The sequence below is a fragment of the Hypomesus nipponensis genome, chromosome 5, assembly GCF_054491055.1.
Source record: "Hypomesus nipponensis isolate SF chromosome 5, ASM5449105v1, whole genome shotgun sequence".
Taxonomy (NCBI): Eukaryota; Metazoa; Chordata; class Actinopteri; order Osmeriformes; family Osmeridae; genus Hypomesus; species Hypomesus nipponensis.
Window position 1 is genome coordinate 5,865,808 of NC_140365.1, and position 27,157 is coordinate 5,892,964.

General features: G+C 47.8%; 4 protein-coding genes across 6 annotated transcripts in view; 1 reads left to right on the top strand and 3 right to left on the bottom strand.

Moving 5' to 3' along the window:
• Window positions 1–452: 452 nt before the first annotated feature.
• Window positions 453–2,824, bottom strand: c1qbp (complement component 1, q subcomponent binding protein). The gene is made up of 6 exons (XM_084698185.1): window positions 2,430–2,824; window positions 1,818–1,968; window positions 1,632–1,722; window positions 1,431–1,526; window positions 1,189–1,314; window positions 453–912 (listed from the first exon to the last, which is right to left on the bottom strand). The coding sequence occupies exons 1-6, from the start codon at window positions 2,680–2,682 to the stop codon at window positions 763–765; spliced, it is 867 nt and encodes a 288-aa protein (XP_084554311.1). The 5' UTR covers window positions 2,683–2,824; the 3' UTR covers window positions 453–762.
• Window positions 2,825–3,134: 310 nt separating this feature from the next.
• dhx33 (DEAH (Asp-Glu-Ala-His) box polypeptide 33) lies at window positions 3,135–8,001 on the bottom strand. The gene is made up of 12 exons (XM_084697557.1): window positions 7,644–8,001; window positions 7,271–7,431; window positions 6,957–7,184; window positions 6,688–6,858; window positions 6,360–6,545; window positions 5,904–6,015; window positions 5,640–5,799; window positions 5,390–5,478; window positions 5,154–5,281; window positions 4,707–4,910; window positions 4,493–4,579; window positions 3,135–4,398 (listed from the first exon to the last, which is right to left on the bottom strand). The coding sequence occupies exons 1-12, from the start codon at window positions 7,849–7,851 to the stop codon at window positions 4,090–4,092; spliced, it is 2,043 nt and encodes a 680-aa protein (XP_084553683.1). The 5' UTR covers window positions 7,852–8,001; the 3' UTR covers window positions 3,135–4,089.
• An 880-nt stretch (window positions 8,002–8,881) lies between these two features.
• Window positions 8,882–19,179, top strand: p2rx1 (purinergic receptor P2X, ligand-gated ion channel, 1). 2 transcript variants are annotated; one of them, XM_084697559.1, is made up of 13 exons: window positions 8,882–9,334; window positions 11,884–12,028; window positions 13,450–13,521; window positions 13,998–14,067; window positions 15,466–15,553; window positions 15,662–15,742; window positions 16,424–16,565; window positions 16,690–16,835; window positions 16,954–17,044; window positions 17,143–17,208; window positions 17,374–17,469; window positions 18,327–18,365; window positions 18,550–19,179. In XM_084697559.1, the coding sequence occupies exons 1-13, from the start codon at window positions 9,147–9,149 to the stop codon at window positions 18,553–18,555; spliced, it is 1,230 nt and encodes a 409-aa protein (XP_084553685.1). In that variant the 5' UTR covers window positions 8,882–9,146; the 3' UTR covers window positions 18,556–19,179. The 2 variants fall into 2 exon arrangements, with proteins under 2 accessions (XP_084553685.1, XP_084553686.1); XM_084697560.1 differs by having other exon boundaries at window positions 13,998–14,055.
• A 2,929-nt stretch (window positions 19,180–22,108) lies between these two features.
• camkk1a (calcium/calmodulin-dependent protein kinase kinase 1, alpha a) overlaps window positions 22,109–27,157 on the bottom strand; it is a 34,558-nt gene continuing 29,509 nt past the window's right edge. Inside the window, exons 13-18 of one of the 2 annotated variants that reach the window (XM_084698177.1) lie at window positions 26,818–26,891; window positions 25,802–25,889; window positions 24,647–24,775; window positions 24,435–24,538; window positions 22,993–23,040; window positions 22,109–22,559 (exon numbers count right to left, since the gene is read on the bottom strand). In XM_084698177.1, the coding sequence (XP_084554303.1) occupies window positions 22,487–22,559; window positions 22,993–23,040; window positions 24,435–24,538; window positions 24,647–24,775; window positions 25,802–25,889; window positions 26,818–26,891 (516 nt within the window). In that variant the 3' untranslated portion in view covers window positions 22,109–22,486. The remainder of the gene's footprint in view (window positions 22,560–22,992; window positions 23,041–24,434; window positions 24,539–24,646; window positions 24,776–25,801; window positions 25,890–26,817; window positions 26,892–27,157) is intronic. The other variant, XM_084698178.1, reaches the window with a different exon arrangement.

A 27,157-nucleotide genomic window follows, 5' to 3' on the forward strand; every position in this document is an offset into this window, starting at 1 on the left:
TTAATAAAAAGATGAATGCAGATAGCTATAGAAGTATCTTAACTCCAGGTATGCATGTGACAGGGGGAACAAAGCCTCCAACGTCTCTAACTACACTGACCAAAACCATCTGACTTGGGAAGACTACAATTTTTAAGTGTGTTTTGGGAAGACGGGATGAGATCGAGACTATTAGCTATTAATATATGGGTTCCCACAGGGTCTTAAGTCAAAATCTGAACTTTAAATTTAAGGCCTTAAAACAGGGGTGGCCAACCCTGGATGGTCGAGAGCCTCAGTCCTGCATGTCTTAGATGTTCAGCAACTACCCGGCCTTTCACTCGGTCACTCTGGATGATGAATAGTAGTGGAGCTTCTTCAGGTTACACTACACCACGGGGTGTCGATCAAATGAATGCTGTTTACCATTTCCTTATCTTCCTCCATTACCTCAACAACTGAATAGTCGCAGGTATATCAAACTGTTTTATTTAGCATACATTATTACAGACTTCCACATGGCTAGTTGATCTATTATGCTTTGGACAACGACAGTCTTCATATATTAACCTAATTAATTACAGGAAGTAGGAGACTGTGGAACATTTACAGAACATGTTTGCAGCAAAACAGTCCAATATGAGACGACCTGAACAGATGCTGCAGGCATATCACACTGACAACTGATGAGCCCAACTAAAGGGACAGTTTAGTGCCAATACAGGTTGTTTAAATGAACAAGGGTGGGTCTTACAAAAAGATCAACATTGTCTTTTATGTGCATTAGCTACATTTTACAAAGCCACTGAGATCTTCCAGGAACTTGATATATTCTTGGTGCTCAACGGCAGAGCTCAACTCCATCAGTTCGTCAGCAAACGTGTTGTCCACCCCTCGGTCAGCGAGGAAGTCCATCAGGTGGTCATACAGGGCCTGCAAGATCACTGGTCAGTACTTGCATCCCTTTATGTGTCGTTTGAAACATTTAGTCATTTAGCAGACGCTCTTATCCAGAGCGACTTACAGTAAGTACAGGGACATTCCCCCCGAGGCAAGTAGGGTCAAGTGCCTTGCCCAAGGACACAACATCATTTTTTTTTGCATGGCCGGGAATCAAACTGGCGACCTTCAGATTACTAGCCCGATTCCCTAACCGCTCAGCCACCTGACTCCCTAAACGAGACATGGTGTGTTTGTGAAACCTCTTACCCAGTCCAGAGAGTCTGTGTTGAGTGTGTAACTAGTCTCCTTCCAGTCACCATCTCCTTCTGGCTGGAAGCTGACCTCTCGGATGGCAAAGATGTCACTCTCCTCCTCTCCCTCTCCATGGCTTGCCTGAAACCCCCAGTGTGTCAACATAACTTAAGTCACCAACAACAAGTAAAAACATCCTCGTTGACTCTGACGCAGCTTGGACATCTAACTGGATGTCGCTTTCATCAATAACTCACTTCATCTTCGGGATAATGACAGTCAAACACCAAGGAATGTTTGGCAGCCTGTTTTGTTACTTCAACTACAAAGTTGGGTGTCGAGACAATCTCTGGCTGTAAAGAGAAACAAAAGTATAGGCAATTCAGTTTGTGGCCAATGAACATAAAGCGCAAACATGCAATGTGGTATGTAGGGGGAGGCTAGTCTTGTAATGTCACCTCATTTTCTGCTGACTTCTGTTGTCCTTGATCTGGCTCCTCTTCAAAGTTAGGTGGAATACTGTTGTTGACATTGAATGTGACGGTCACTCTGCAGAGCAAGAATGAGCAAATGTTAAATTGGTAATATTATGAATAGGTAAAAGTATTTTTTTTTATAACGTAATATTTAAAATGCCGTCTTACTTCTCTCCTGAAATAGTGCGGTTGAGTTTAACCTCTGTGCCATTCATCACCAAGTCCCACCCCCCCGACATCTTTGGAAGTGCAGTGCTTTTCTGGATCTTCTTCTCTTCTTTGATTTCATCCAAAAGGAAATCTCCGAAGGCTTTGTCTCCTATCACCATATGGAAAAGTGTCATTATTGTTTAACTCAAGCAAGCGACGCTTAAATGACACCTGTTCTGGGTTGTATAACCATTCCAGAAAATGCCGGCGAGCTGCAATCTATAGATGAGTGTAAAGGTTATGGTTTACTTTACATTATGTGGGATGTGTGTGCCTACTACTAGACAGTATGACATTTCGGTTGGTCTTTATAATACTGTAACAGCATCACTCAATGGTAGATAGCTAGCCTAATACCTCGCTGTTGCTAACTGTTTCATCATCCCCATCATGTCCTGTTATAATTATAAACAACTAAACATTACCATAAGGCTATAGCTGGTAGGCACGTGTGGGTTGAAATCATGTTGTAGCCTAGCTAGCATGCCAAGAAAGTCGTGACCAGATAACTACACATTATGACATCGCAAGCCAGGTGGCTAACACGGTATAGCTAATCTTCTAATTTACCTTCTGTGTGCAATCCTTCACACCCACACGAAACTGAAGGATTCAAAACCTTGGAAGTTAGCAGTTTTGATCTGTAACCTGAAGAAGCTCCATTACTGTTCATCATCCAGAGTGACCGAGTGAAAGGCCGGGTAGTTGCTGAACTTGGAGAACATAACGCCGGTCTTGTAAGAGGTAACGCTCGGGCCGAAGACGCGGTGACTGTAGAATATCGAACTGCGGTTCCAACCGCACGGGAAAAATATTTTAGCATTACTATCAGTCGGTATGAATGCGGCTCTAAGAGATAAGAGTTTGATAAACCCCAAATTCAGAGAAGCTTCGAGTTCCGTTACAGCACTGACACTATATCAACCGGACTGCGTGAACACATGTGTGGAAGGACACCCTGACCTATCATATCAACGAACCTTGAACCGGATATGGTAAGAAATAATTCTGTTTCAAGAAAGAGTCTACAACTTCGGTAAACGATCTATACAAGATTTGAATTTGGATTTAAAGTAACCCTTCTTATCCATTCCTATATAATGTCAAAACAGCAAACGGTGAAGTTTATTTAGTCCAGATGAATGAAGACTTTGTATAGCGCCCTCACGTGTTATGTCACTTCAGCTACTACTTCAAGTACAACGTAACCACGTGATGACATTCCAAATGACTTCACCTTTTAGTTTTAAATATCATAATGGATTCATTCAGACATTCTTACATCATATATTTTATTGCAGTTATCACTTACAAGATAAAATGATTTATAAATTACACTAGATTTAGACTATTCCATAACATTGTTCTAATATAAAAGAGAATATATCAATTCTAAATAGCAAATAGAATTTCCTGTATATTTCTACAATGTATCAAAGACCTGAGTGATCAAATCATTCTCCATGCATAGCATTGCATACCATTTTGGGTGCGACTATGTTGATTCCCTTTAACAGGGTGCATGAAGTGACTTGTATACAGAAAAATTCTGCATCTATTCAATCTCGTGAACTTGTCTCCTGTTTTGTACCTTTAGCTACAAAGCATGCATTGGTGTTGAAAGTGTAGGCTTAAATGTAAGACTGAATACATTACATGTGTATTTATACTCTTCAAAAAGCTGTGTAACTGTTCTGCAAACAAATCAGCAGATGATGCTGTTTTTAGAATCACTGGTGTATCTTTCTTGGCTCAATATGAGGGTATTCAAGACCTCATCAGGTCCCTTCTTGATTGTTGTATGCTGCAACGGAACATGCAAAATGTAATATCTATGACTGAACGTGAGCATTAGAACATTGGCCAGATTCCACTTTCAAGGTTGAGGCAAATGGTTGCAGGCACAAGAAATGCCAAGCCAAGAAAAAGCAACATTTCTGTTCCATGTCGGAGTAATATTCCTGGTGAACTAGATGAAAGGGAAGTTTCTGCTATGGGTGCATGCCTGCTACTTCTTAAAGAGGAGGTAGAAGACAATCCCACTACATATCTATCTCAGACCTGTCCACAACTGGAAATGTTCTGCTTTAGAAACAAGCAGTAAGTAAATATCATCTAGCAAAAAACTTTGGAAACTTTGGAACTTTTCCCATCATGCACTGTCACTGGGTGAAAAACAAGATAGTGGCAAGGAAGATTTGGCTCGGCTGCAGTCCTGCTTCCCCATTGGCTAACTTTTCATGGGGCGGAGTTTGCGGCGGAAGTACTCGGGTGCGGCGTCCACCAGCCAATCGGCGTCCACCAGGCACAGGTCTCTCATGTAGCAGCGGGAGGTGTGCAGCAGCTCGTTGAAGACCACATAAGCAGGCTTGGCCTGGAAGAGGACGGAGGAGGGGTGGATGGCCACCGGCTGGTGGGTGTCAAGGGCCAGGTAGCTGCCGTCCAGCTGCAGTTCTGCCGCGTTCACAAACATCCCATGGGCCAGACAGCGCCGGACGGACCCCGTGTCCGCCCCGCACGACTCCAGTTTCAGACCCAGCTGAGAAACCACAGGCAGGGTGTTAGATGAGAATGCACACGTGGACATTGTACCAGTTTGTTCAAAGAGGGGAGGTTTTCTGTGGGGTTTGTACCTTGAGGCAGATCTCTCTGAGTTGGGCACGGACCTCCCCGACCAGGCCCATGTTCCTGCTGTTCACAAAGTTCTCCCGACACCACTCCTGAAACGAGGCACTCAACACTGAATCGACCACGTCAACCGGAAGTCACTTCTCTGGACATTGTTTTACCACAGCAAAGGAGCATTTTATGTCCAGACTGGACAACGAACAAAGAAAATCGGCTGACCTTGTTTCCGCCCATTTTTTTGAAGGCTCTGTAGATGCTGAGGAGGGTCATGTGGTCGCCTTCGCTGGAGGAGAACTTCCTGCGTGCGGCCAGAACTTCCTCTCGTCGGGCAGGTGGGTTGTAGAGCACCGTATCCACGGACAGCAGAGACACAATGGTCAGGACCTCCTCAGAACACGAGAAGTCTGGAGACAGCATGATGGTCTGCAGAGATAGAGAAGGAGAGAGAACATGGTTATCAAAGTACTGCTGTACACTGTTTTGATAGTAGCTACAGTACATATTTAATGATCTCATTCAGGCTGACAAGAAAGTGAGAGAATAAGAGAAAGATGTGTGTGTAAGTAAGAGTACACTCTCCCTAGCTGAGCACCAAGCCACACTTTCCAGTCCTGTAGTTTCTAGGAGTCCCTATAATAAATCAAGCCCTCAGTGTGCGTGTCTTACTTTGGCGTAGCGGGGCTCCAGGGGGAAGCTGGCCATCTTCTTCCCCAGGGCCGTGAGGGACACCTGCTCCTCTTTTCTCTCCACGGCTCCGAGCAGCTCCAGCTGCTCCACTGCGGAACGCATGGCCTCTGCCCAACCACACCCCATCACACAACGTTAACACAGCCAAGTGCTAGCAAGGAGGACTCCACCTCAGATCACAGCCAGGCTAGAGCAGGTTCTGAGTGCAGGCTTACCGGGGGAGGGCTTGGACATGAAGTCAAAATTCATCACGTCTGGAATCCCCAGAGCCATGAGCTGGAGAACCACGCTGGCTAAATTACACCTACGGCACACACACACAAACACAGGGAAAAGAGACACAGAACACTCCATCACAATGACCCAAATGTGTTACAGCACAGTCAGATGTAAGGTTCCCTGCGTCAGCTTCTCTCCCGTCTCCAGAGAACACGGTTCCCGGCGCAGGGAAGCGGCGGGCCTCACCTCTGGATCTCAGGCACGGTCATGGGGATGAGGTTGTCAAACTCCTCCTCGGTGTAGAGGCGGTAGCAGGACCCCGAGTCCTCTCTGCCGGCCCTGCCCGCTCGCTGCCAAGCCTGGGCCTTAGACACCCGCTGCACTGCCAGCACTTCCAGACCGCTTTCTGCGAGCAACACACACATGCTTAGCATGCGATGACGGACAATCACACCCTTAAACCAGACGGACAGAAGGAAGAGGGAGACATTCCTCAGAGTGGAGCCTCACCTGGATTAAAGCGCTTCGCTTTTACCATGCCCGTGTCTATGACGTATTTGATCCCCGAGATGGTGACTGACGTCTCGGCAATGTTGGTCGAGAGGATGATCTTTCTGCAGCCCTGGAAGAACAGCAGGGACGGGGGCACGTCTGAGGCAAGTTGCGCCGCAAGCATCGACAGTGTAAATGCTGTGTTACAGGAGGGAGTTCAGCAGCTGCAGGGTTTCCCGGAGCACCTCTCAGTTAAGACGACCGCCTGAGCAACACGCGCCTGCCGCCTCAACTACATCGTCGTCGTAAAAATGTTTTGCGATATCCGCCGTGTTACTCTGTCCTGTTTTCTCCCTTCCATTACAAAACGCAAGCCTCCATTCTCTGCAGAGTCTATCCGCACCAACTATCCCTGCAAACCCCACCCTACCACGTTAACGAACACAAAAGGGTGTTGAGGCAGAGGGGCTGTACCTTGGGGGCAGGCTGGAAGACTCTGAGCTGCTGGGTGGGGGGCAGCGAGGCGTACAGAGGGATGACGGTTATGGGGCCACAGCTGTCAGGCAGGTGTTTGGCGATGTCTCGACAGGTCCGAGCCAGAGCCTCAATCTCCTCCTGACCCGTCATGAACACCAGGATGTCGTGGGCTGGAGGGGCCTCCTGCTCAGCGCACACACACGCACAACAACAGGTTATTACATACTGATGTACGGAGGCATATCGCAGTCAGACTTAAGATAAAGGAGTGTGCCATGACACGAGTGTCCTACGTGTGCTTGCGTAGAGAGACGGCTGTCAGTACCTGATGGATCTGGAAGACGGACACCAGTGCGGCTTGGAGGTAGTCAGACTGGGGCTGTTTGGTGTAGTAGATCTGGATGGGGTGCTGCCTGCCCTCCAAGTACAACACGGGGGACTTGTTGAAGTAGCGGGAGAACAGGTCCACATCCATGGTGGCTGACATCACAATCACCTACACCGAGAGAAAAACGAGAGTGGCGGCCATCTTGTCTCTGCGCTTTTTCCGTCGCCACATGTACAACAGCAAAACACATGCCCACCGTGTCCTACCTTCAGTGGCAGCTTGTTCTGTTCTCTGCGTTTGCGCTGCGCCGTCTTCACCACTCCAAACAGGACGTCGGTGTGGACGGTGCGCTCGTGGGCCTCGTCCAGGACCACCACGGTGTAGCGCAGCAGCAAAGGGTCTCCGATGGCCTCGCGCAGCAGCATCCCGTCCGTCATGAACTTCAGCTTGGTCTCAGAGGACGTCACGTCCTCAAACCGCACTGTGTAACCAACCTGATGCGAAAGTCATTTTGGTATCAATTTAGGTAGCCTGGTTAAAAAATAAGTATTGAACAGTTATGGCTTCAGTTTGTCATTACCAGCTTCCCAAGTTGCGTTTTCTTCTCCTCTGCCACCCTTCCTGCCAGAGAGATAGCTGCCACTCGGCGAGGCTGGGTGATAGCGACAATGCCCTGTCGGCCGATGCCTGCCTCAAACAGGTACTGAGGTATCTGTGTGGTCTTCCCAGAACCCGTCTCACCTGATGGACAGTGGGACAGCATTCAAGCGAACTCTCCACAGGCATGAAAACTACACTAATTACTTAATACACTAAAACGTTCTAAGTAAACAGACTACCACTGGCATTTACCCAAAGTTAGCTAGGTATCTTCTTAGTTGTCTTGTCTGCCATGCAAAAAGTGCAGGTTATCAGAAAGCATGGGAGTTGTTTGTTTTTGAGGCCATTCTTACCTATCAAGACTGCATTGTGGAGCTGTCTAAGTTGGTTGATGAGTTGAGACTTCGCCTGATATATCGGGAGGTGTTTCCTTTGGATATCTATTGGAACCGATGCACTTCCTTTTCTTGGTAGCAGCATCCCAGGCTTCTTATCGAGACGAAAAAAAGGAGACCCCGGCTTGAATTTTTTCGCCGGAGGATGATCGGGGTAGTGGGGCATGGTCTATAGAAAGCCGCTTTACAAATTAAACCTAAGTCAAGCAATGTATACTTATCATAAAAGAAAATTATGGACTTTAATGATCTGTAACAAACAAGCCTCGCACCGTTTGTTTACCTCATCAACTGCACATTAGACCCCGCGTGGTAAGAATAGTCGCAGATGTTATGACGTCATTAGGCCCTCTAGTGGGGATAACGTGAATACATCCATCAAATGTATATTGTTTTTAGGAATGGATAGATTGATTGACAGCTTGTGTTGACTGAATAATTGATAATCCAAACACTGCACCACAATACAAAACATTGAAGCAACAACTATAATGTGAGTGTTACCAAGTCCTCCATTCACAACCTTTTCAACACAATAGGGTGAAATTTGGGAAACGTTATAGGATTATAGAAATTCTCTGAAACAAACTTAAACACACACACACAACTATTTAGTCATACAAAGATAATACACAAGTAAAATCTAAAGAGAGGGCATTTCTAAGACATTTCAATTTCCGAGGCACTTAAAAAAGTGACTATCTCTGTATAACATACAGGAAGACAGTGTCGAGGGAAATGATACTGACTCATTGTTGGAGGGTGAAAAGGATGTCTACTGAATGTGACGTTTATTGTTGAACGGTCAATGTATCTATGAAACTCACAATTTGCCTTTGGATTCAATTAAGACCGAGTCCTTTGTGAAAACGTTTAGACTAATTGTTTTGGATAGTGAGAAAGAGAAAGAGAAATTTAAGAATACGGAGAAATAGGACAGTGAATAAAAGGAAATGGGAGATGAAGTGACAAGGACAAAAAACGCATGTGTGAAAGTAAGAAAAAAAACACTGGATACTAGAGAGAGAGAAACAGAGACAGAGAGACATAGACAGACAGATGTAGAGAGTCACAGAAAGAGCGTAAGAAAAAGGGAGAGAAAGTCAGAGAGAGAGAGAGTAAGAGAGAAAGTAAGAGTGAGAGAGTAAGAGAGAGAGAGTAAGTGACAGAGAGTGTGTAAGAGAGAGAGAGCCAGTAAGTCAGAGAGAGAGAGTGAGTAAGAGAGAGAGAGAGTAAGAGAGAGATATAGTGGGAGAGAAAGAAAGGAAAAGTCAGAGAGTGAGCGAGAGAGAGTGTGTGTGAGAGAGAGAGAGAGAGAGAGAGAGAGAGAGAGAGAGAGAGAGAGAGAGTAAGTCAGAGAGAAGGAAGTCCAAAACTCAACAGTGTGTCAGCTGTTGGTTCAGGGAGGCAGAGCACCTCAGCCTGAGCAGTCTCAGAGGAGAGAAGACAGCAGCAAGTTGCATGTATTCCAGTGGGGTGGAGCAGCCCTCATCTTTACCAGGTGGCCACACAATGAAGAGCTATGTCTCCAACGCTCTGTCGGACTTCTTCTTCGAGTACGAGACCCCCCGGCAGGTGCTGGTGAGGAACAGGAGGGTGGGGGTCGTGTGTCGCCTGATCCAGCTGGGGGTCCTAGCTTACATCATCGGGTAAGATCCCCCCCTTTCAAACACCCCATTTGTTAGGACAGCTTCTGTGTTTCCTGCCTCCTCTCGTGCGTGGGAGCTGCACCTCTGCGTGTTTCAGCGTGTCAGTGATTTCAGTACATTCTTCGGGGAAGTAGACCAATCGCCTTCGTCACTGACATTTATACGTGTTCCTGTTTTTAAGGAGCGATAGTGAAACATGGTGTTGGATGCATGCTTACAGAATGCATGGGAAAGTCTACATGGGAAACATGTGGTCTAAGCGGTCGGCTTGTTGATCACGTAATCTCACCGGCTTTTTTCTGACAAATTGTGTCATAGAGTTGTGACAGGAAATATAGTTATCTGAAGGGCTGGTTAGAATCTTTTCTTTCATCAGTCTTGAACAGTACCATTTCAAACACTTCTTGAACTCCAGTTCTACCTCTTAGATTCATGTTTAGACAGCCTTCCTGCATGCCTGGCTGTTTGCTCACAGATGTAGTAAAAAAAAACATCCTCTCATACCAACGCCTCCTTACTTTCTTGTTTCCACATGCGGGGGTCAGATGGCAGAGCGGTTGGGGAATCGGGTTATTAATCATAAGGCTGCGGGTTTGATTCCGGGCCGAGCTGAATAACGTTGTGTCCTTGGGCAAGGCACTTCACCCTACTTGCCTCGGGGGGAATGTCCATGTACTTACTGTAAGTCGCTCTGGATAAGAGCTTCTGCTAAAATGACTGAATGTAATGTAGTAGATTACAAATAGAAGAGATGATGCAAGAGAGCTAACAGACATTTGAACATACTTTTTTATTCATTGCAAAACCATGTAAAACAGCTTGTGTGTGTGTGTGTGTGTGTGTGTGTGTGTGTGTGTGTGTGTGTGTGAGGGCATGTATAGGCATTAGGACCCGAGGAGCCGAACATGCGATGAACAGGCTCTGGCATATGCTATCACAGATAACAATCAAATATAGGCGTTGTTGTGACTACAGTATGTTACAACAGGAATCATGACATAGTTTGGCTGAGGGTCACGCATGAGAATGATTGGACAACACAGTTCAAGATGTGTTCATGCTGGAATGTGAACTGTTAAAACTCTGTCTTTCTGGTATCAGAATTATAATAAATGAGGGCCATAAATACTTCCTTTGTGCCACGAATGTTTGCTTACTCTGAGGTCAATGTTGCTGTTACAATCACATTTAGTTAACATTCTCATGTCGAACGATTCTCAGAGATGCCTTTGTGGCATGTGTAACCACATACGCCACCTAGGCGTATCCAACGAATGGTCCAAGTACCGTCAAAAGGAATATTTAACAAAATTGTGGAATTCATTTGTGTTTTGACGATCTAGTCACTTTTAACACCATCCCTCGAGAAGATTTCAGGCCTGCCAGTGTGAAACCCTCTCCTACCTCCCCATCCATCAGGCCACATTAGCCCAGGTTGTGATGGACAAGTAGCCCGATGTGATTAGGAGCCTGTCCAAGCCTCTCCTTCTCAGGACCTTCCGTCGCTGGCAGCCAGAGTCCAAAAGCCGGGGCCTTTCTACATGAGATCAGACAGCCATGGATGGAGCCCTGCTTCAGACCTGAAGACTCAAAGAGAATCTGTCAGAGCACAAAAGCCATTTATTCCCACATCAGACAGTTCCGTTTCCTCTCTGGTCCGCCAAGCCAGAAAAGCCCTGGGATACAGATCAGACACTGATTAGACTTGGATTGCTCTGGTAGAAGATATGGTCTCTTCATTTCACGCTTTAGTTTTCATCGTTTCCATAATAATTACGATTTTTTAAACTTTCTCTGCAAAACTCCTATTTCTCATCGTCAAACAACCCTTTCTAGAAATGTCTTCAAGACTAACAAAGGTTATAATAGTATAATAAACATGTTTTGGGTTACAATTGATTACAAAATGACCAAATAACAGATGTGATAGCATTTTTTATTGACATTATCTCTGGCCCAACTAGCTGTAAATGAAGATGTGAAAGTATGCAACGTCCTGGCTTGGGATGTCTTCATGTCCTTTATTAAGCACCAGTCTCGGTGTGGATTGTTATCTATTCCACCGTCCGCTCCCACACTCCCTAGCAGTTTGCCATCTGTGCAGCGCAGATCAGATATGCTGCCTGGCTGGTACACATTCACATCTGTGTAGATTCAGTTGAATATAAAACCAGGTAAACATTGCCTCACATTCTCTGCTTTAGGTGTCAGGATCTCTAGGTATCACCACTACAAGGTGTACGGGTGTCTACTAATGAACTCTGTTGAACTAATAGAAGCTAATATCAACAAGGCCATGTCAAATAGTTTCAGTGACTGTGAAAGTGAAACATTTCCTTTACCCACAAGTCAAAGTTACTGATCAGAACTGAAACTTGAGACTGATAAAAAAAGTTTTTTGAATAGTATGCATTTAGTATCTCGGGCAGAGTGCCCTGAGAGAATGCAGCTGCAATAATGGAGCCAAGTGGGACCCCTTGACATTCCCCAGCCACTGATCACTAAGATGATTAAAATCTACTAACTCCTGCGCAATCTTTTCCATGTAGATGGGTGTTCATCTATGAGAAAGGCTACCAGTCCATCGACACGGCTGTGGGCTCCACCTTCACCAAGATGAAGGGAGTGGGCTACACCAACGTGTCTGGACACGAGAGGGTCTGGGACGTGTCCGACTACGTTTTCCCTGAGCAGGTGGGTGATTGGCTGGGCACCAGAATCCACATGTGGAACATCTGTCGGAGGATGGTGTATGTGGCTGAGACTGACAAGATGACTGAACACAACATAGACTCAGACACCAGGTTACTGACATCACTAACAGATTCATAGATCAAGGGCACTTATATTATATCCTCTTGGAACGTAATCACCACAGTCATGTGTTTAACCAGTTTTGGTAAGGGTGTTATCATGGTTATGTTTAATAATGCCTGGCACATAACAGCATCAATGCACAGGCATGACTGGAAAAAGACTGTCTTTATTTACTGTGAGGTAATCCACCTTACCGGCAAAGTAGACAAACATAAAGTCAGAGGACACTGAGCAAACAAAATTTTTGTTTGCCTATATGTAGCCAGCCTTTATTGACAGATAAATAGAGAATAAAAAAAGGCTCAATCTGCATGCACACTGATGTTTGCTCTGAGGTGTGGTTGTAAGACCATTTTATGTCATTCTAGTTTGTTTGAACACCTTGTTTTGATGTTGAATGAAAACCAGGATCAAAGGGTCAATAAAGGTGCACAGTCTCTGTTATCTGAGTGGGAGCTGTCTGTCACCAGAAACTCAGAACTGAAGCTGTAAATAATGACATACGGAGGCTTGTTTTTACAAGTAGATTTAAGAACCAAACAGTAGCAGTCAAACCTGTCACGGATTAAATAATCCATAAACAAATGTATCATAGTCACTCCATCCAGTTTTGTTAAATTGAAGTCTTCCGGACATGCAGTAAACAGCATTGCTGGAAGTCAATTATGGAAAAAGTTAACCAGGTTAGCAAGTTTAGTCACAACTGACAAACTGTCTTTGAATGTGGTCAACGTCAGCAGTTTAGCAGCTGTGACAAAATTACACAAACTAATGCTGTTAGCCATGAAGTCTGCACTACTAGGTCTCATTAAGGCATGGGCACATTTCCTGTTCTGTACATTGCTGAGTTAGGTTACAGCCGAGAGCACCACTTGACCACAGACCAGGACAAAGGAATGAAGCTGAAGGCTGAAGTTAGTGACCAGTCTGTCCTGTTACCATAGCAAAAACAGCTAAAAGGTCTTTTACCTTACATGGTGACATGTCTTCATGCCCCACGGGGTCTGCGAAGGTTCATGTTATAACCTTTCACATGACTGACGACCCCTCATGACATCCTGGTACAATGACATTTGCAGGTTAAACGGAATTAGAAACCAACACATTTTGAAAAAGTTAGCCAAGACATGAACGTTATTAAAACTATCTCTATTCATGAATGGCCTGGCGATATGTGAAAGATCAGGCAAGTGAAATGCGATATACTGGATGAGAAAGAGACTAGACTCCAGCGAAAAGGAAAATGTCTTACTCTTCCACATTTTCTAATCTTAATGATGTCCTGTCTGGTTTCCCAGGGAGATTCTTCTTTTGTTGTGATGACAAACTACATTGAAACAGAGAATCAGATGATGGGGAAATGTCCAGAGGTATGTAACACCTCCTGACTCTTAGAATCATTGTCCTTGGTTCTTTCTCATGAACAATACTGTTTAAGGAAATCATATTCAGTCATACCAAATAAAAAGGCCTAGTCTCATTACTCACTATCAGCCTCACTATTAAAGTTTACAAGCAGACTCGCAATAGGAACAGCATTAATCTTTTATAGGTTTTGCCAACAATTTGAGATCCTTCTCCTCTCTCTCTCTCTCTCTCTCTCTCTCTCTCTCTCTCTCTCTCTCTCTCTCTCTCCCTCTCTCTCTCTCTCTCTCTCTCTCTCTCTCTCTCTTTCTCTCTCTCTCTCTCTCCCTCTCTCTCTCTCTCTCTCTCTCTCTCTCTCTCTCTCTCTCTCTCTCTCTCTCTCTCTCTCTCTCTCTCTCTCTCTCTCTCTCTCCCTCTCTCTCTCTCTCTCTCTCTCTCTCTTTCTCTCTCTCACTCTCTCTCATCCCCTCCTGTTTTGCAGCTCCCAGACAAGAAGCTTTGCAGTTCAGACCGTGATTGTGATGAAGGGGAATACAAACGTACGGGACACGGTAATGTTCTGGCAGCCTGACAGTGTGACCACCCCTTCTCACTGACTAACCGTCATCTGTACTGCTCTTGCTAAGCTATAAGCTAACCTCTCCTCACCCAGAACCCTACTCCCCTCAACCTTAATTACTGAGACATTTCTTCATACCCTCCTGTAACCTTACGGTCAGTTAACTAGTCTGTTGTTTAATAGATGGGAAAGTTCATTATGAAGTTGAACACACGCAGTCCTAGGGACAATGAGCCCAGGTGGTCACATTGTGGCACGTAAGGTAAACTGGTGGGAAAGTGAGTCACTGTCCTACACCCAGGGGCTGGACTGACAGAGGAGTGACAGAGATAAATAGTCTAGTGGTGGTGAGCTGTAAGTGTACAGAGGACTGTGTACTGGTGAGAACACCCTTGTATTTAGGCTCTATGAGCTAAAACACATTGAACCGCACAGCTCTGGCTAAACACAAGGACACAAAGATAAACATTTCCACTCTTCCTGCATTCCCCACCAACCAGAAAAAAGAAAGACGGCTTGATTAAGATCAACAATTGGGCTGGATTCGTGAGAGCCATCGCTGTCATGGTTTTAGCTTGTTGTGGCTGTGGCTCACTCTTGCACACACGTTCAAACCCACATTAAACACACAGAGATACATGTAAACAGGCATTAACTCAGAGATCCACTCTCACAGGCGTACACAGTACACACACACATGAACAGACGGAGGACATCCCAGTCTAATAAACCCAAACGTATATCTCAGCCAGTTCAAAGGCCTCTTACGTAAGGCTGGAACAGTTCCCCTGTCCCTGGCTTAGATCAGAGTCTTTCTGACCGGCATCAGAACCAATCAGATCACCGTCCGCGGACGCTTTGGATCTGTTTGCTTCAGCACTTTGATGTTGACCGAAGGGTGCCAACATCCTTGAGAGGGTCATGTTTGTCAGGCCATGTTGTCCGTCGCCAGCCCAACAGACTAGCCGAGGCACAGCCCCGATTGAAGTCGAAGCGTACTCCGGGCCTGGATGATTCATCCTGCAGTGCGGCCGCCAATACTGTTTGCCCGGTGGATCTACACGCATGAATCTCACACTTCTCCAATTTGATGAGAGAGAGAGATAACAAAGCATATCCCACAGAGACAATTCTGCTCGAGATGAAAGAGATTTGGAAATGCTGTTCAGACTCTTGGAACAATCCTTTTGGCTGGCTGAACAATTTCCTTTGGTCTTTATCATCCTCTTGTTTTAGATAAGAAGTGGAAGCAGAGAGTTTGAGATTGACTGTTTGATGTGCTGTGAAGAAGGGCTCATCTTAGTCACCGTCAGGCATGAGGAGTGTTACTCTGAGCTGCAGATTCCTGTCATGTCTGAGTTCATCATGTTCGTCTATCTCCCTCCTCAAGGCCACATGACAGGGAAGTGTGTGAACTCCACAAAGACCTGTGAGGTGCTGGCCTGGTGTCCCGTAGAAGACGACCGTATAATACCAGAGTACGTACCGTAAGACAGCTGGAACGAAGCTTTGGGATTTCCTCAACAGCATTTTCATCTCGCTGAACGTAGCTTGGATCGTGTTTGATTTTGCTTGTTTGTCTGCAGTCCTCCGCTCTTGATATCAGCAGAAAACTACACTCTGTTCATCAAGAACTCAGTCACCTTTCCCCAGTTCGGTGTTACAAGGTGGGTGGCCAGACTTAGAAGACATCTTACAGAGCCAGGCATAGCAAAAGTAGATCGGTTCCCCAAAAGCCAGATATCTGGAAAGATTTACATTGTTTGAACATAAATAGTTGCGCAAACGAAGACTAGTAGCCAGTCTATATAAACAAACACATGTCCAGATGCTGGGGCGTTAAGGTACACAAGCCCTCCGAGCACGCTGAAGCTCCCACAGTGGTAGGAACCGTAAGGAACATGAGAGGAGCCAGACACTGTAGCTCAGTCCTCACTGCAGATCATTGTTATAGAGATGAACGTGCTTCCTGCTCCGTTTACGCTCCATCATGGAGGTCACTCTGCAATGAAGGGCCTGGATACACACTAGGTCAGATGGATGTGCTGCCCGGGTCTCCCCTCCCAGCGGACGGAGACAGACCTTATAAGTCCAGGTTGTCATGACAGCGTAGGACTGGGCTACATCAGCACGATGGAGACATGTAATGCTTTGATGATGCTTCAAACCGTGGTGCAGATGCATGTAATATAGAAGGATTAGTGGGGTTTCCATGCTATATTTACACAGGCTTCCATTTTCAACACAGGCATCCATCGTAGTCGTTTTTTTTTTTTCATAAACAGAACCAAATGCATTGGTCTTACAGTGTATTCAGAACTGTTCTTTTTCCCAAACGACTCTCTCAGGAGCAACCTGGTGGAAGGGGTGGACAGCGAATACATCCGCAGCTGCTTCTACAACCCAGTTACAGACCCTCTCTGCCCCATATTCAGGCTGGGAGACATAGTCAACCTATCAGGCTTCACATTTCCTACCATAGCCAAAGTGGTGAGCTGGCAGGGTTACTTTTCCATGGATGCACATCCCATTCCCCATCAGGGTTCTTATTGCCGGTGTTTCCTCTTGCTACTGTTGACTGAGTGTATGTGTGTGTGTGGGGGGGGTCTGTCAGGGAGGGGCCATCGGCATTGTGATAGACTGGACTTGTAACCTGGATTTGGACCGGAGCAAATGCCGGCCCAGTTACGCCTTCCACGGTCTCTACGGAAACTCTGATGAGATGGACGAGGCCAGAACTTCTGTTGGCTACAATTTCAGGTGCTCTTCACAATGTCTCCCACTACGCCAATGCCTTGAATGACCTCTATGTTCGCCCTGGCTCAGTGAGGCATCCTGAAAGTACACTTTGACGTTGTTAATAGATCGTGTATTCTAGGTTTGCAAAGCATTATGTGGACGGTGGAGTGAAAAAAAGAACACTTTATAAAGTGTTTGGGATTCGAATGGACATCATTGTTAGCTCAGTGGTAAGTTCCAAGTTTAAACCTCCCATTGTGTTTGGACTCCTTACCTGTCAACTTCATGAACAGAAAAAGTTCTCAAAATCCTTTCGTTCTTTTTATAGGCAAGAAAATTTGATATCATTCCAACACTTACAGCTATTGGCTCCGGAGTAGGCATCTTCGGAGTGGTGAGTTTTGAAATGTTATCATTGTGCATTTTTCGCATGTATACAGTATCTCATGTAGTCGGTCACTGCTCCTCAGATCTTTTTAGTAAGCCCTCCTCTCCTGGTTTCAAGTCTCTTGACCGTAAAAGTCTCTGGTCTTGGTGCTGACTACTGTGTTTTTCCTAGGCAACTGTGGTGTGTGATCTGGTGCTGCTGAATGTACTATCCAATAGAAAATACTACAAGAATATGAAATTCAAAAACACAGGCACCGGGGAACAGGTGAGTTTGAGGAAACATTGCTCTTGTCTACTCAGACCTTTCTGTGCTCCTATGGTATGAACACTAGATGGCAGCAGAGACTTTTGTAAAATATGTCAACGTAACACCACAGAACGCAACGACTCACTGACTCACTCGCCTGTACACTGCTGTGCTACTGGACGGAGTCTGAATAACACACACTTTAGACCCGCTTCCGTTATGACAGTGAAAGGAGTTCTTTCCGACTATAACCTCGCACGAACCAACGTCTTGTTTTGACTCCGCGTCCCCTCCTTCCCACGTGTACTGTGCGGGAACAGTGTAAAACGGCTCTTGTGTGAGAGACTGAAGCCATAATGAAGGTATCCCTGCCAATAGTTACCAAGCAACACACACTCTTAACCCTGTCCTCCTACTCAGACGTATTGTGAGCCAAAAGAGACAGGCAGAACATGTTCTTCTGCACAGAAGTACAGACAGAAGCTCAGCTTTCAGTACGTCCATCTTTAACATCTGCTTAGCCAATCCAGGACCTAAGCTCAACCCAACATCCAAACCAGAGTCTGTGTGGATCAAGGCCGTAGCCATGGAGTCTACATTAGGAGACAAATTTCATTTTTTATTATCATTTCAGACAGCGTGCGTATATATGTATATATATGTATTTTCATATCAATATATTGTGTGTCCCCCCCCCCAATATATATTATGATCACGGCCCTTGGTGTGGATGTAGATTATAGAATAGATCAAAGAGTATCCATCTAAAGGATCTCCACGGCAGAGGTAACAGTGAGTGCCGACATTGTTAGGCAAACATCTTCCTACGAGGTGCAGTAACGGGACTGGGTGTAACCGGGTTTCTGGTCTTCCAGGAGGCGGATCTGGACGAGTGCATGACAGAGGGATCAAAGGTAAACATGTGACGGCCACGCTCCGGAGCCAAAGGGAGGTGTTGTGTTTGTACGGTGACAACTTGTGGGTGGATGGGTGGGAGTCAGAGAGGGCAGAGATCTGTGCAGGGCTGTGGTGTTAACATCTGTGCAGGGCTGCCTTCTTCAACCGATGTGGTGTGTGTTTGTGTTTGTCCACCCACAGGAGTGAGTGGATCATGGGGAGGAAACTCCTGGGCCCAGCTGTGTTACAGCAGCCACTGCACTGAGTAGAGGACACTGGGACTGGAAAGGATGCTTTACACTTCTCAATGTCATCAATTGTCATCCCTTTCAGCCTACAGAGGCTGGAAGTGAAGGAATGTGTTCCGTCTGCGAAACATGGATTGCTACACTCACCCTTGGGCACCCCCCCCCCCCCCCTTCCTCCAACTGGACTCCTACCTGTCCTTCCAAGTGGCATGTGGCTACGACAATGTTTTGTTAGTTTGTTACCTCAGAAAATGATGTGTTCTACTTCCACTACACTGTAAATATGTTGTTTAGGATGGAGTTGAACTCCAGTGTGGATGATCCTGCCAAATCCAGCATGTTCGACCTTCTCACAGTGGACTCCAAGCGGTAGGACAGGTTTAGCTTGTTAGCCATGCAGTTTAATATCATCACCATTGACAGTTTGCGATTGGAGCGAATCCAGTAAAACATGTAGAGTTATTCGTCTGTCGATCCCTTTTTCTGCCTTCTATGCTTGTGTGGTCCACCTGGTGAAACTGTCTTAATGTCAAAGTTGTAGGGCTCTACATTAAATTGGACTCATTCTGAAGTCATTCTGATATTTTTTTATTGTCTTTGATTATGTCTAGGTGTACAAAAAGCATGCAAAAAATAGCTTTGTATATATTGGTACATATTTACATTGTAGCCGTTGCATTTCGTACATATGTGCCATGCTTTATGTGTATGTGGGACAAACGTCAACAAGTACATCCAGAGAAATGCAGCACGGTACATACATCTATTAACACAGTGACAACAGGCACCTTCAACACAGATATCAGGACAGTTACATATGACATAGCAGCGATGCAAACAACAGGAAAAAGTCACCGTCCTAATGTCCTTAACATTACCTACATGCCCTCTCGCACATAGCCCTCAGGTTCATCAATAAAAGAAGATTTTACTCGATCAGTAAAAATACAACAATATATATATATGTACAGTATTTTTTAAATATGTAAATCAACATTAAATGAAGCGTACTGAATTTTCCTGTAAACAGTAGTGTTAACCTTTCCATATTGGAAAATTACATTTATATGTGAATGTATCATACCGAGTCATTTTACAAAAGAGCACAGGAATGTTGACAGGTGTTGCTGTTGGCTGGGGTGACAGTTACGTGGAGTATAACAGGGGGAAAAGTGCAATCTTTTAGCATAACAGTGCTAATATTATAGAAGACAATGTACATGGGAGGTAAAGGACCAAAATATAGTGCCCTAACTGCCTTCAAAGCTGAGCCGGACTTCAACCGACATTTACAACATGACCCTGGGACAGGATGACAACAATATTGCACTTCTCACACATGGACACACAAGTGAATATACACGTCAGACACAGACCAAGCTTGTCTCAAGCACAAGACATCTGAAAGTGTCCAAAGATAAATCATCTGTTCTGCGGATTTCCCTTTAAGTAAGTCTCTCAGATGAAAGGACATGAAATGGTATTCCCTCTTGATGACCCAGAAGGTATGAGAGCAGGTAGAAGGGGTGTGTCTCTGAGCCCAGAGCTTCACCTGGAGACAAGACAGATGTCTGAACCCCCCCCCCCCCCCCGAATATAAGCCCCTCCCACTGCATGAGGTCACCGCTCCACACTGCACACAGGGAGGGCAAGCAGAAAAAAAAACAAGCTCCGGAACTTCAGTCAAATGGCTGATTGAAATGAATGGGTATGGTGGAAATGATGTTCAGTAGCGTCAGAAATGCATTAAAGCAATAAAGGAAAGGAAGAGAAGGAAGAGAAAGTGTAAAGAGGGAGGGAGAAAACGCCACATGGGCGAGTCAGCAGAGCATCCCTCTGTCCTCACACACTAGCTGTTTTCTACGTCTTTGAGAGGGTCGGGCAGAGAGAACCACTCATCCACCACCGAAACAACCTTTTACAGCATTAACATATGTACATTTTACCTGGATGTGGTATATACAGTACTTAACAATTTAATCCAACAAACGGGATTTCTTCATGAGTTGTAATTACCATCATTTGAAATGAGAGGGCAACGTTTAAACAACTCTACAAGCAATTCTCTATGGTATACCTGTGGTACGTACAGCTCGGGTTTCCTTCTCAGAGGAGGGCTTTGTGCCAGAGCAGTGGATTGGAAGAGGGACAGGGGAGGAAAGAGAGGGAGAAGGGGAGGGAGAAGGGGAGGGAGAAGGGGAGGGAGAAGGGGAGGGAGAAGGGGAGGGAGAAGGGGAGGGAGAAGGGGAGGGAGAAGGGGAGGGAGAAGGGGAGGGAGAAGGGGAGGGAGAAGGGGAGGGAAAATGTACAGCACTGCACTGGGCTGTTCTCATCAACCATGAGGGGATAGTATTGACGTGAAAAGAGAACTGTTTTTGTTTGTGTTGGGAATAATCACCATATCGAGGGGCCCTTTTCAGAGCAGTGAAAATCATCAGTGCACTTAGACTGTCAACATGCTCTTATCCAGAAGACAATATGCCTGGGTTGACAGAGAGCGAGAGAGAAAGAGAGAGTGTGTGAGTGAGTGAAGGAGAATGAGATGGAAATGGAGAGGGGACTCAATCTTCTCCTCTCTGATTTTGCATCACCAAACATGGTGACTCACTCCCTCGTAAGATGGCTCTACTCGAAATAGATGTTTTCAATGATTACAGAACTGTCTTAGTATAATCACAAACCGTACAAACACAAACACAGCATTTCCCTCCATCTCGAATATGATAGGGTGACGACGAGAGAACGAGGGGAACAAAAAACGTGTGAAAACAGGCGACCAATCAGTGTCAAAGAGACGCGTCTCAACAGCGACATCAGAGGGAGAGGCAGCGGCAGGAAGAGGGGAGACACTGACGACGAGACAGCCCGCCACGCCACATCATCAAGCCCAAAGACGAGTCATCAATCAAGGAAGCAGAAGACCCCAACCGCTGAAAACTACCAGGATCCTGTGGAAGCAGTCTGTGCAAGGCCTTGACAACTAACAGCTACACAGAGCAGGCTCTGAAGGCTGCCAGGACGATGCTGTTCCGAAGGCAGGAGGAAGAAATAGCTTAGTCTGTTTGAATGGGTGCGACATCAACATTGACAGTCAACCGACTGCCTATATATACATACACACAACACTGCAGCTGAATTGATCCGGGGGAGAGGGTGAGAGCCAGCGTCGGCTCTCGGGTCGGGCTGCAGGGGGCGCTGTAAAGTCATCAGCATGCTGTTTTCGGATTTTTTTCGGGGGGGCGAATCCGTCTCTCATGGGGCACCCGGGGGACCTCTGACTGGGACGGGTACCCCGGGAAGAGTCCCCCGGTCGGACGGCTGAAACAGCTCACCATGCAGGGCAAGGGTAGGAATCACAGAGCACCACAAATACCATAAACACGTTCATGCTGTTGTTGAGTGAGACGCCAGCAGAAGGACATCCGGGTGGTCTTCTGGACCGGTGACGACGGGAGGGGTTCTCTTGGCTGGCAGTGCGGGGGGGGGGGGGGTATGGGGGGTGGAGGGGGGGAGTATGTGGAGGGAAGGTCTGGAAGGAGGGCTAGATAACTGGGTGGTCCAGAGCACGGGACTGGATAGAGAGACAGGAACGCAGAGGAGAGCTGGAGAAAGCAAAACATACGAATCTCCAATAGATCTCAAGCGATATAGAGAAAGAAAGAGAGAGAACAGGAGTTAAAAAATATTTTAAAGGGATCAGCAAGAGGATGGGACTTCGAGTTCCGAGTTTGTTATGGACTTAAAGGGCAAGAGGTATTGTGCAGGCAGGCGGGATTTAAAGGGGAGGAGCATGTGGGCTGAAGGGAGTGGCCTGTGCAGGGATTTAAAGGGGAGGAGACGTCTGAGAGGAACGTGGAGCTGAGCTGGGGCGACGGGAGCCGGGGAGACTCTCAGGACGAGGGCTCGTCTTCGTGCAAGTCCTCCAGCTCTCCCTCCCTCGAACCCTCACCACTGCTGCCTTTCCTGGGAGGGGAAGGAGAGAGAGACAGACAAAGAGAGAGAGAGACAGACAGAGAGAGAGACAGACAGAGAGAATGAGAAAGGGAATGAGCAAGAGACTGAGAGACAGAAAGCCAACACCGATGCTTGGACAAACTATTTCCATTGAACTCCTTGGCGTTCACGGGTCCCTAGCCCTTCCTGTGGCAGGAGAGCCAGTGACCATCTTCAGTCGCTCAGTCATGTCTGTCCGACTGCGCACCACACCAACACACATTTGACAACAACAACAACAACCTCACCAATGTGTGAGACACGAGGGGATGAGAGGTAAGTCACGGCGAAACAAACTCCCATGAGACGATGAGATCAATACAACAGGATGGGGATGGGTGAGGGGCGATTGGTTGGAACGTTTGACAGACAACGTGCTGGACCACACAGCACACAACTTTACCTTAAAGAGGGGTGGAGTTTAAAAGAGGGGCGGAACGGCCACGAGTCCCTGCAGCAGATAAGGGGGGAGGGGGACAAAATGAAAACAAGGTCAAAGGTGAGAGGGTGACGTTCAGGAGATGGGCAGGGGTTGGAAAGCTTATCCGAGATGTCTTCTAACTCCCTCCTACTTCTCTCTCAGTCCCTGCAGCTCTGACTGGGCGATATCTGCCGCTAAACACCGACCCCAAGTCGTCTTTGTGCACGTGCCGCGAGTTCTCGGAATAGATAAGGTTCTAGAATCTCCGTCTGCTGTTCAGGCCTGCTTCCATTGTCTAAGCCATGCAGCTGCAAGGTACAGCGACAAAGCAGGGAGTCCCTTCCTCCACCAGGGGGCAGTAGCACTCCCTCCAGCCCAGCCCAGCTCACCCAGAGCTGCCGGCCAGCGCCAGCCGGTCACACCAAGAGACTGGCCGTCGGACGGCAGGGAAAGCGAGCCTCCCTGCGACCCGGCAGGGGTAACGCCATCAGAAGTAGACGACGGAGAACCAGTCCGTCTCATAACGCACCCTAGATGAGATCAAGAGAGGCCATGGCGGGAGCCACACGGTCAGTGTTGACAGCACGGCAAACGGGCTCCAAACACACACTCCCCGGCCCTCCCTCAGCCTCCTCCAGAGAGACAAACACATCGAGGGCCTTGGGTCTCTCTCCCCCCCTCGCCCCCTAGCCGGTGCCCCTGAAGGTCTCCCTCTGTGTGTCCTTCCACAGCAACCCCCCCAGGGGAAATGTCACGGTGTCAGGGGGGGGGGGGCAACCCAAGGTGCAACGCAGTCAGACGACAAGGTAGCCAGAGACCGGGGGTACTATGGCAACGCTACCAAGCTGTAAGAGCGACAGGAAGAAACGGTGTGTACCCCCGCCCCCCCCCCTCAGGGAGATGAGAGGTCGGGGAGGGGGGGGTCTCTACGGGAGATCAGACAGGAAGGTGTGTGAGGAGGGCTTTGGGTGGGCGGGGCCTTCAGGACTGATGTGAGTGGTCGGAGGGCTTGGGGGACAGAATGATTGGCACTTTGTGTGAGCAGTGTGAGTGGGGAGGGGGAGGGCAGGGGGAGGGCAGGGGGAGGGCAGGGGGAGGGCAGGGGGAGGGCAGGGGGAAGACAGGGAGAGGGCAGGGCGAGGGCAGGGGGAGGGCAGGGGGAGGGCAGGGGGAGGGCAGGGGGAGGGCAGGGGGAAGGCAAGGGGAGGACAGGGAGAGGGCAGTGCGAGGGCAGTGAGAGGGTAGGGCGAGGGCAGGGGGAGGGTAGGGCGAGGGCAGGGGGAGGGCAGGGCGAGGGCAGGGGGAGGGCAGTGCGAGGGCAGGGGCAGGGAGAGGGTAGGGCGAGGGCAGGGGGAGGGCAGGGCGAGGGCAGGGGGAGGACAGGAGGAGGGCAGGGGGAGGGCAGGGGGAGGGCAGGCACGTACATGAGCAGGTTTCCGGGTGCAGACATGGACCTCTCCTCCCTCCTGCTGGGACACTCAAAGGGATTGCTGAAGGAGCGCTTTCTCAGCATGGCCTTCACCAGGATCTGACACACACACACACACACACACACGTTAAAACTTGGGATAGACACAATGAGGCATTCCGGCCAACTTGTCTTCTCCTCGCACACATGCACTGTGCGGCTCCTTACCACAGCAGAGAGGCTGGGGACAAACTTGACGGAGTTCTGCACCTCCTCCTCCGTCACCTCCACCACTGTGCAGTGCTCCTCCTCCAGGGGCATAGGCTCCATGCCCCACAGGGTCACCCAGGGGTCCAGCTGCCACAAGACACACACACACACACACCGAAAATCGAGTTATTGGCAGCAACTTAAAGGGAAACCGTATACACAACACCTGCGTATATTAGGACAATACACAGGCTCTGTAATGAAGTACTGGCTTGGCAGCTTGGCCAGACTCTAGGGTTGCCAGGTCCAGTGAACAACCCTCTATGGTTGTTTCATGTCAGGAAGAACAGCCTGTCCCTTTGTGTCCTACAGAGGACAAGGCAAGGAGGCTAAATTAAAGGTCAAATCATAGGTCTGGCTGATGAGGGTTCATCCTCAGGGTTAAGAGGCTTCGACTGTGAATGTTTCTGTGTCTCCTTGGATTTGTGTGTGTGTGTGCTTGTTTATCGGGTATGTGTGTGTGTGTTTGTCTGTGTGTTTGTCTGCCTGGTTTGTGTGAGTGTGTGTCTGCGTCTCCCCCTGGGAGTGTGCCGGTGTGTGTGTGTGTGTGTGCACGTCTGTATTCTTTTTTCCACACCAGCAGGTAGTGCCAGGGGAAAAAGATCTCTCGTCATGCTCGTGCTAATGATCTCCTTTTCCACTAACACGCTCCCTGGAGAGAGAGGATCCAGTGACTCAGGGTCAGATTGGAAGTCCCCCCCCGACACACACATGCTCTCTGGGGGGGGGGGGGGGGCGGGGCGCTCCCTGACTCGGGATCAGATTACAGCAGCTTCTGAATAACAGATCATACGGGGAGGGCGGTTTCAGTTTCCACTTCAGGTTCCTTCTGCTTCTGAGAGAGGTGTGCGTGTGTGTCCGTAGGGACAGACGAGTTTAGTCATGCCTCAGAGTCATGCCTCATGCCTCCTCAGCACCACGGCTAATGAGTCCCACTGTACATGCCACAGATGGGTCACTCCCCATCTCTAGACCACCCTGATTGGATGAGCTCTCTCCATGCGTTGTCATAGGGCCACATCTCAGGGCCGTTGTGTGCGAGACTGGAAAGTCTCTGCCCCTCAACAGGTCTCCACCCCTCTCCACCCGTCCGCCCAATCCCCCTCCCCTCACCTTGATCTCAGGTATGGTGATCCTGTTGTCTGGGTTCTTATCCAGCATTCTCAGGATGAGGGCTTGCAGCTCCTTATTGAGGTCTATCCTGGAGGATCACACGCACACACGCACGCCACGAGGTGAAAACACGCCCCAATACACATCCTACAGCATGCAGGCCCGCAATTTATACATGACCGTGTTTAGTGGAGGGTTAGCGAAACCCCATTCCACTGATCATAATAGTGTTATGAGAAAGACTTTCTATTTCTTCTTTGTATGGAGATGAGATTGTGGCAGTGTGCAATGGGGGGCTACGTTCCTGGGTCATGGGAGTGGTGTTTTCCGCCCACACAGAGCAGCTAAGTACCCCCCGAGCACACAAGGACACACTTTCATTAGCAAGATGACAACCTGTGCCAGCACGTACTTCAGCTGCCACTCTCTGCCTCTGTACTCTCGCTCTCCTTGTCTTCTTCTAAATGTCTCTTGTTCTCCTGTGATAGCACAGTGATATACTGTACTTCACAGTGCTATCAATTAGAGTTGCCTCCAGGTGAAGCCTCTTCTGCTGCCGTTTGTGTGGCGGGGGGAGTCTGGTTCATTCATCGAGTGCATCTCCCGCTTACTTAGCCTCCCCTAGCCTTGGCACGGAGCGAGAACGAGGGGTTTCATTTGTTATCAAAAGGCTGTTTACATTCTCTGGCGCCAACCTCTCCGGTTTTCTGAAGGGTTGAGTGAGAGTGTGCTTGTTTTTCAGACAACAGGGAGAAAAAGGTTGTGTGTTGTGTGTGTTAGCGAAAGACAGAGGGAGGGAGCGAGAGAGCGAGAGAGCGAGCGAGCGAAATATCGAAGGAGAAGTTCCGCGGTCGCTTGCTTCCAAGCAACAGCTGAGATCCCAGTCTCAGTGTGAGTGGCTGGCTGGAGCACCAGTCTCTCGCCTCTGTCTTCCTGCATAACGAGGAGGAGGAGAGGGGCAGAGGGAGAAGCGGAGGAGGAGAAGTGAGCAGAGGTAAAGAACAAGTGAGACTTACGATTCTGGAAACTCCACACACTTGGTCCTGATCTTATTGTGTAAAGCCAGGATGTATTCATCAATGAAGGGGCACTGGAGACAGAAACACAGAGACAGAGAGACAAGGTAAGATACCAAAACCCCAAATGTGTCTCCTCAGCACGGCCCCCTAAACAGTGAAACCAGTTCACCCCCCCGGGTGCCCTCCCCGGGTGCCTGCCTCGTGTTCCACCGAGAGGGCTGTGGGGAACGCACCCAGGGACAGCAGCTGCTGTGCTAGCACACCTATTTCTCACAGAGAGAGGCGAGAGACTGGTGTCACCCCTGACACCCCTCCCCCTCTTGGCCGCTCCTCCGAG

Excerpts from the sequence above, each read along its gene's own strand:
- dhx33 (XM_084697557.1), bottom strand. The coding sequence starts at position 7,851 with ATGCCCCACTACCCCGATCATCCTCCGGCGAAAAAATTCAAGCCGGGG. Across the intron at positions 6,859-6,956 it reads AGAACAAGCTGCCACTGAAG|GTGATTGTGATGTCAGCCAC; the intron begins GTAGGACACGGT and ends CTCTCGGTGTAG. Across the intron at positions 4,399-4,492 it reads TCAGAGAGATCTGCCTCAAG|CTGGGTCTGAAACTGGAGTC; the intron begins GTACAAACCCCA and ends GTGGTTTCTCAG.
- c1qbp (XM_084698185.1), bottom strand. The coding sequence starts at position 2,682 with ATGCTAAAATATTTTTCCCGTGCGGTTGGAACCGCAGTTCGATATTCT. Across the intron at positions 1,969-2,429 it reads TGAAGGATTGCACACAGAAG|GAGACAAAGCCTTCGGAGAT; the intron begins GTAAATTAGAAG and ends ATATGGTGATAG. Across the intron at positions 1,527-1,631 it reads AGAAGTCAGCAGAAAATGAG|CCAGAGATTGTCTCGACACC; the intron begins GTGACATTACAA and ends TTCTCTTTACAG.
- p2rx1 (XM_084697559.1), top strand. The coding sequence starts at position 9,147 with ATGTATTCCAGTGGGGTGGAGCAGCCCTCATCTTTACCAGGTGGCCAC. Across the intron at positions 13,522-13,997 it reads TGATGGGGAAATGTCCAGAG|CTCCCAGACAAGAAGCTTTG; the intron begins GTATGTAACACC and ends CCTGTTTTGCAG. Across the intron at positions 16,836-16,953 it reads TCTGTTGGCTACAATTTCAG|GTTTGCAAAGCATTATGTGG; the intron begins GTGCTCTTCACA and ends CGTGTATTCTAG.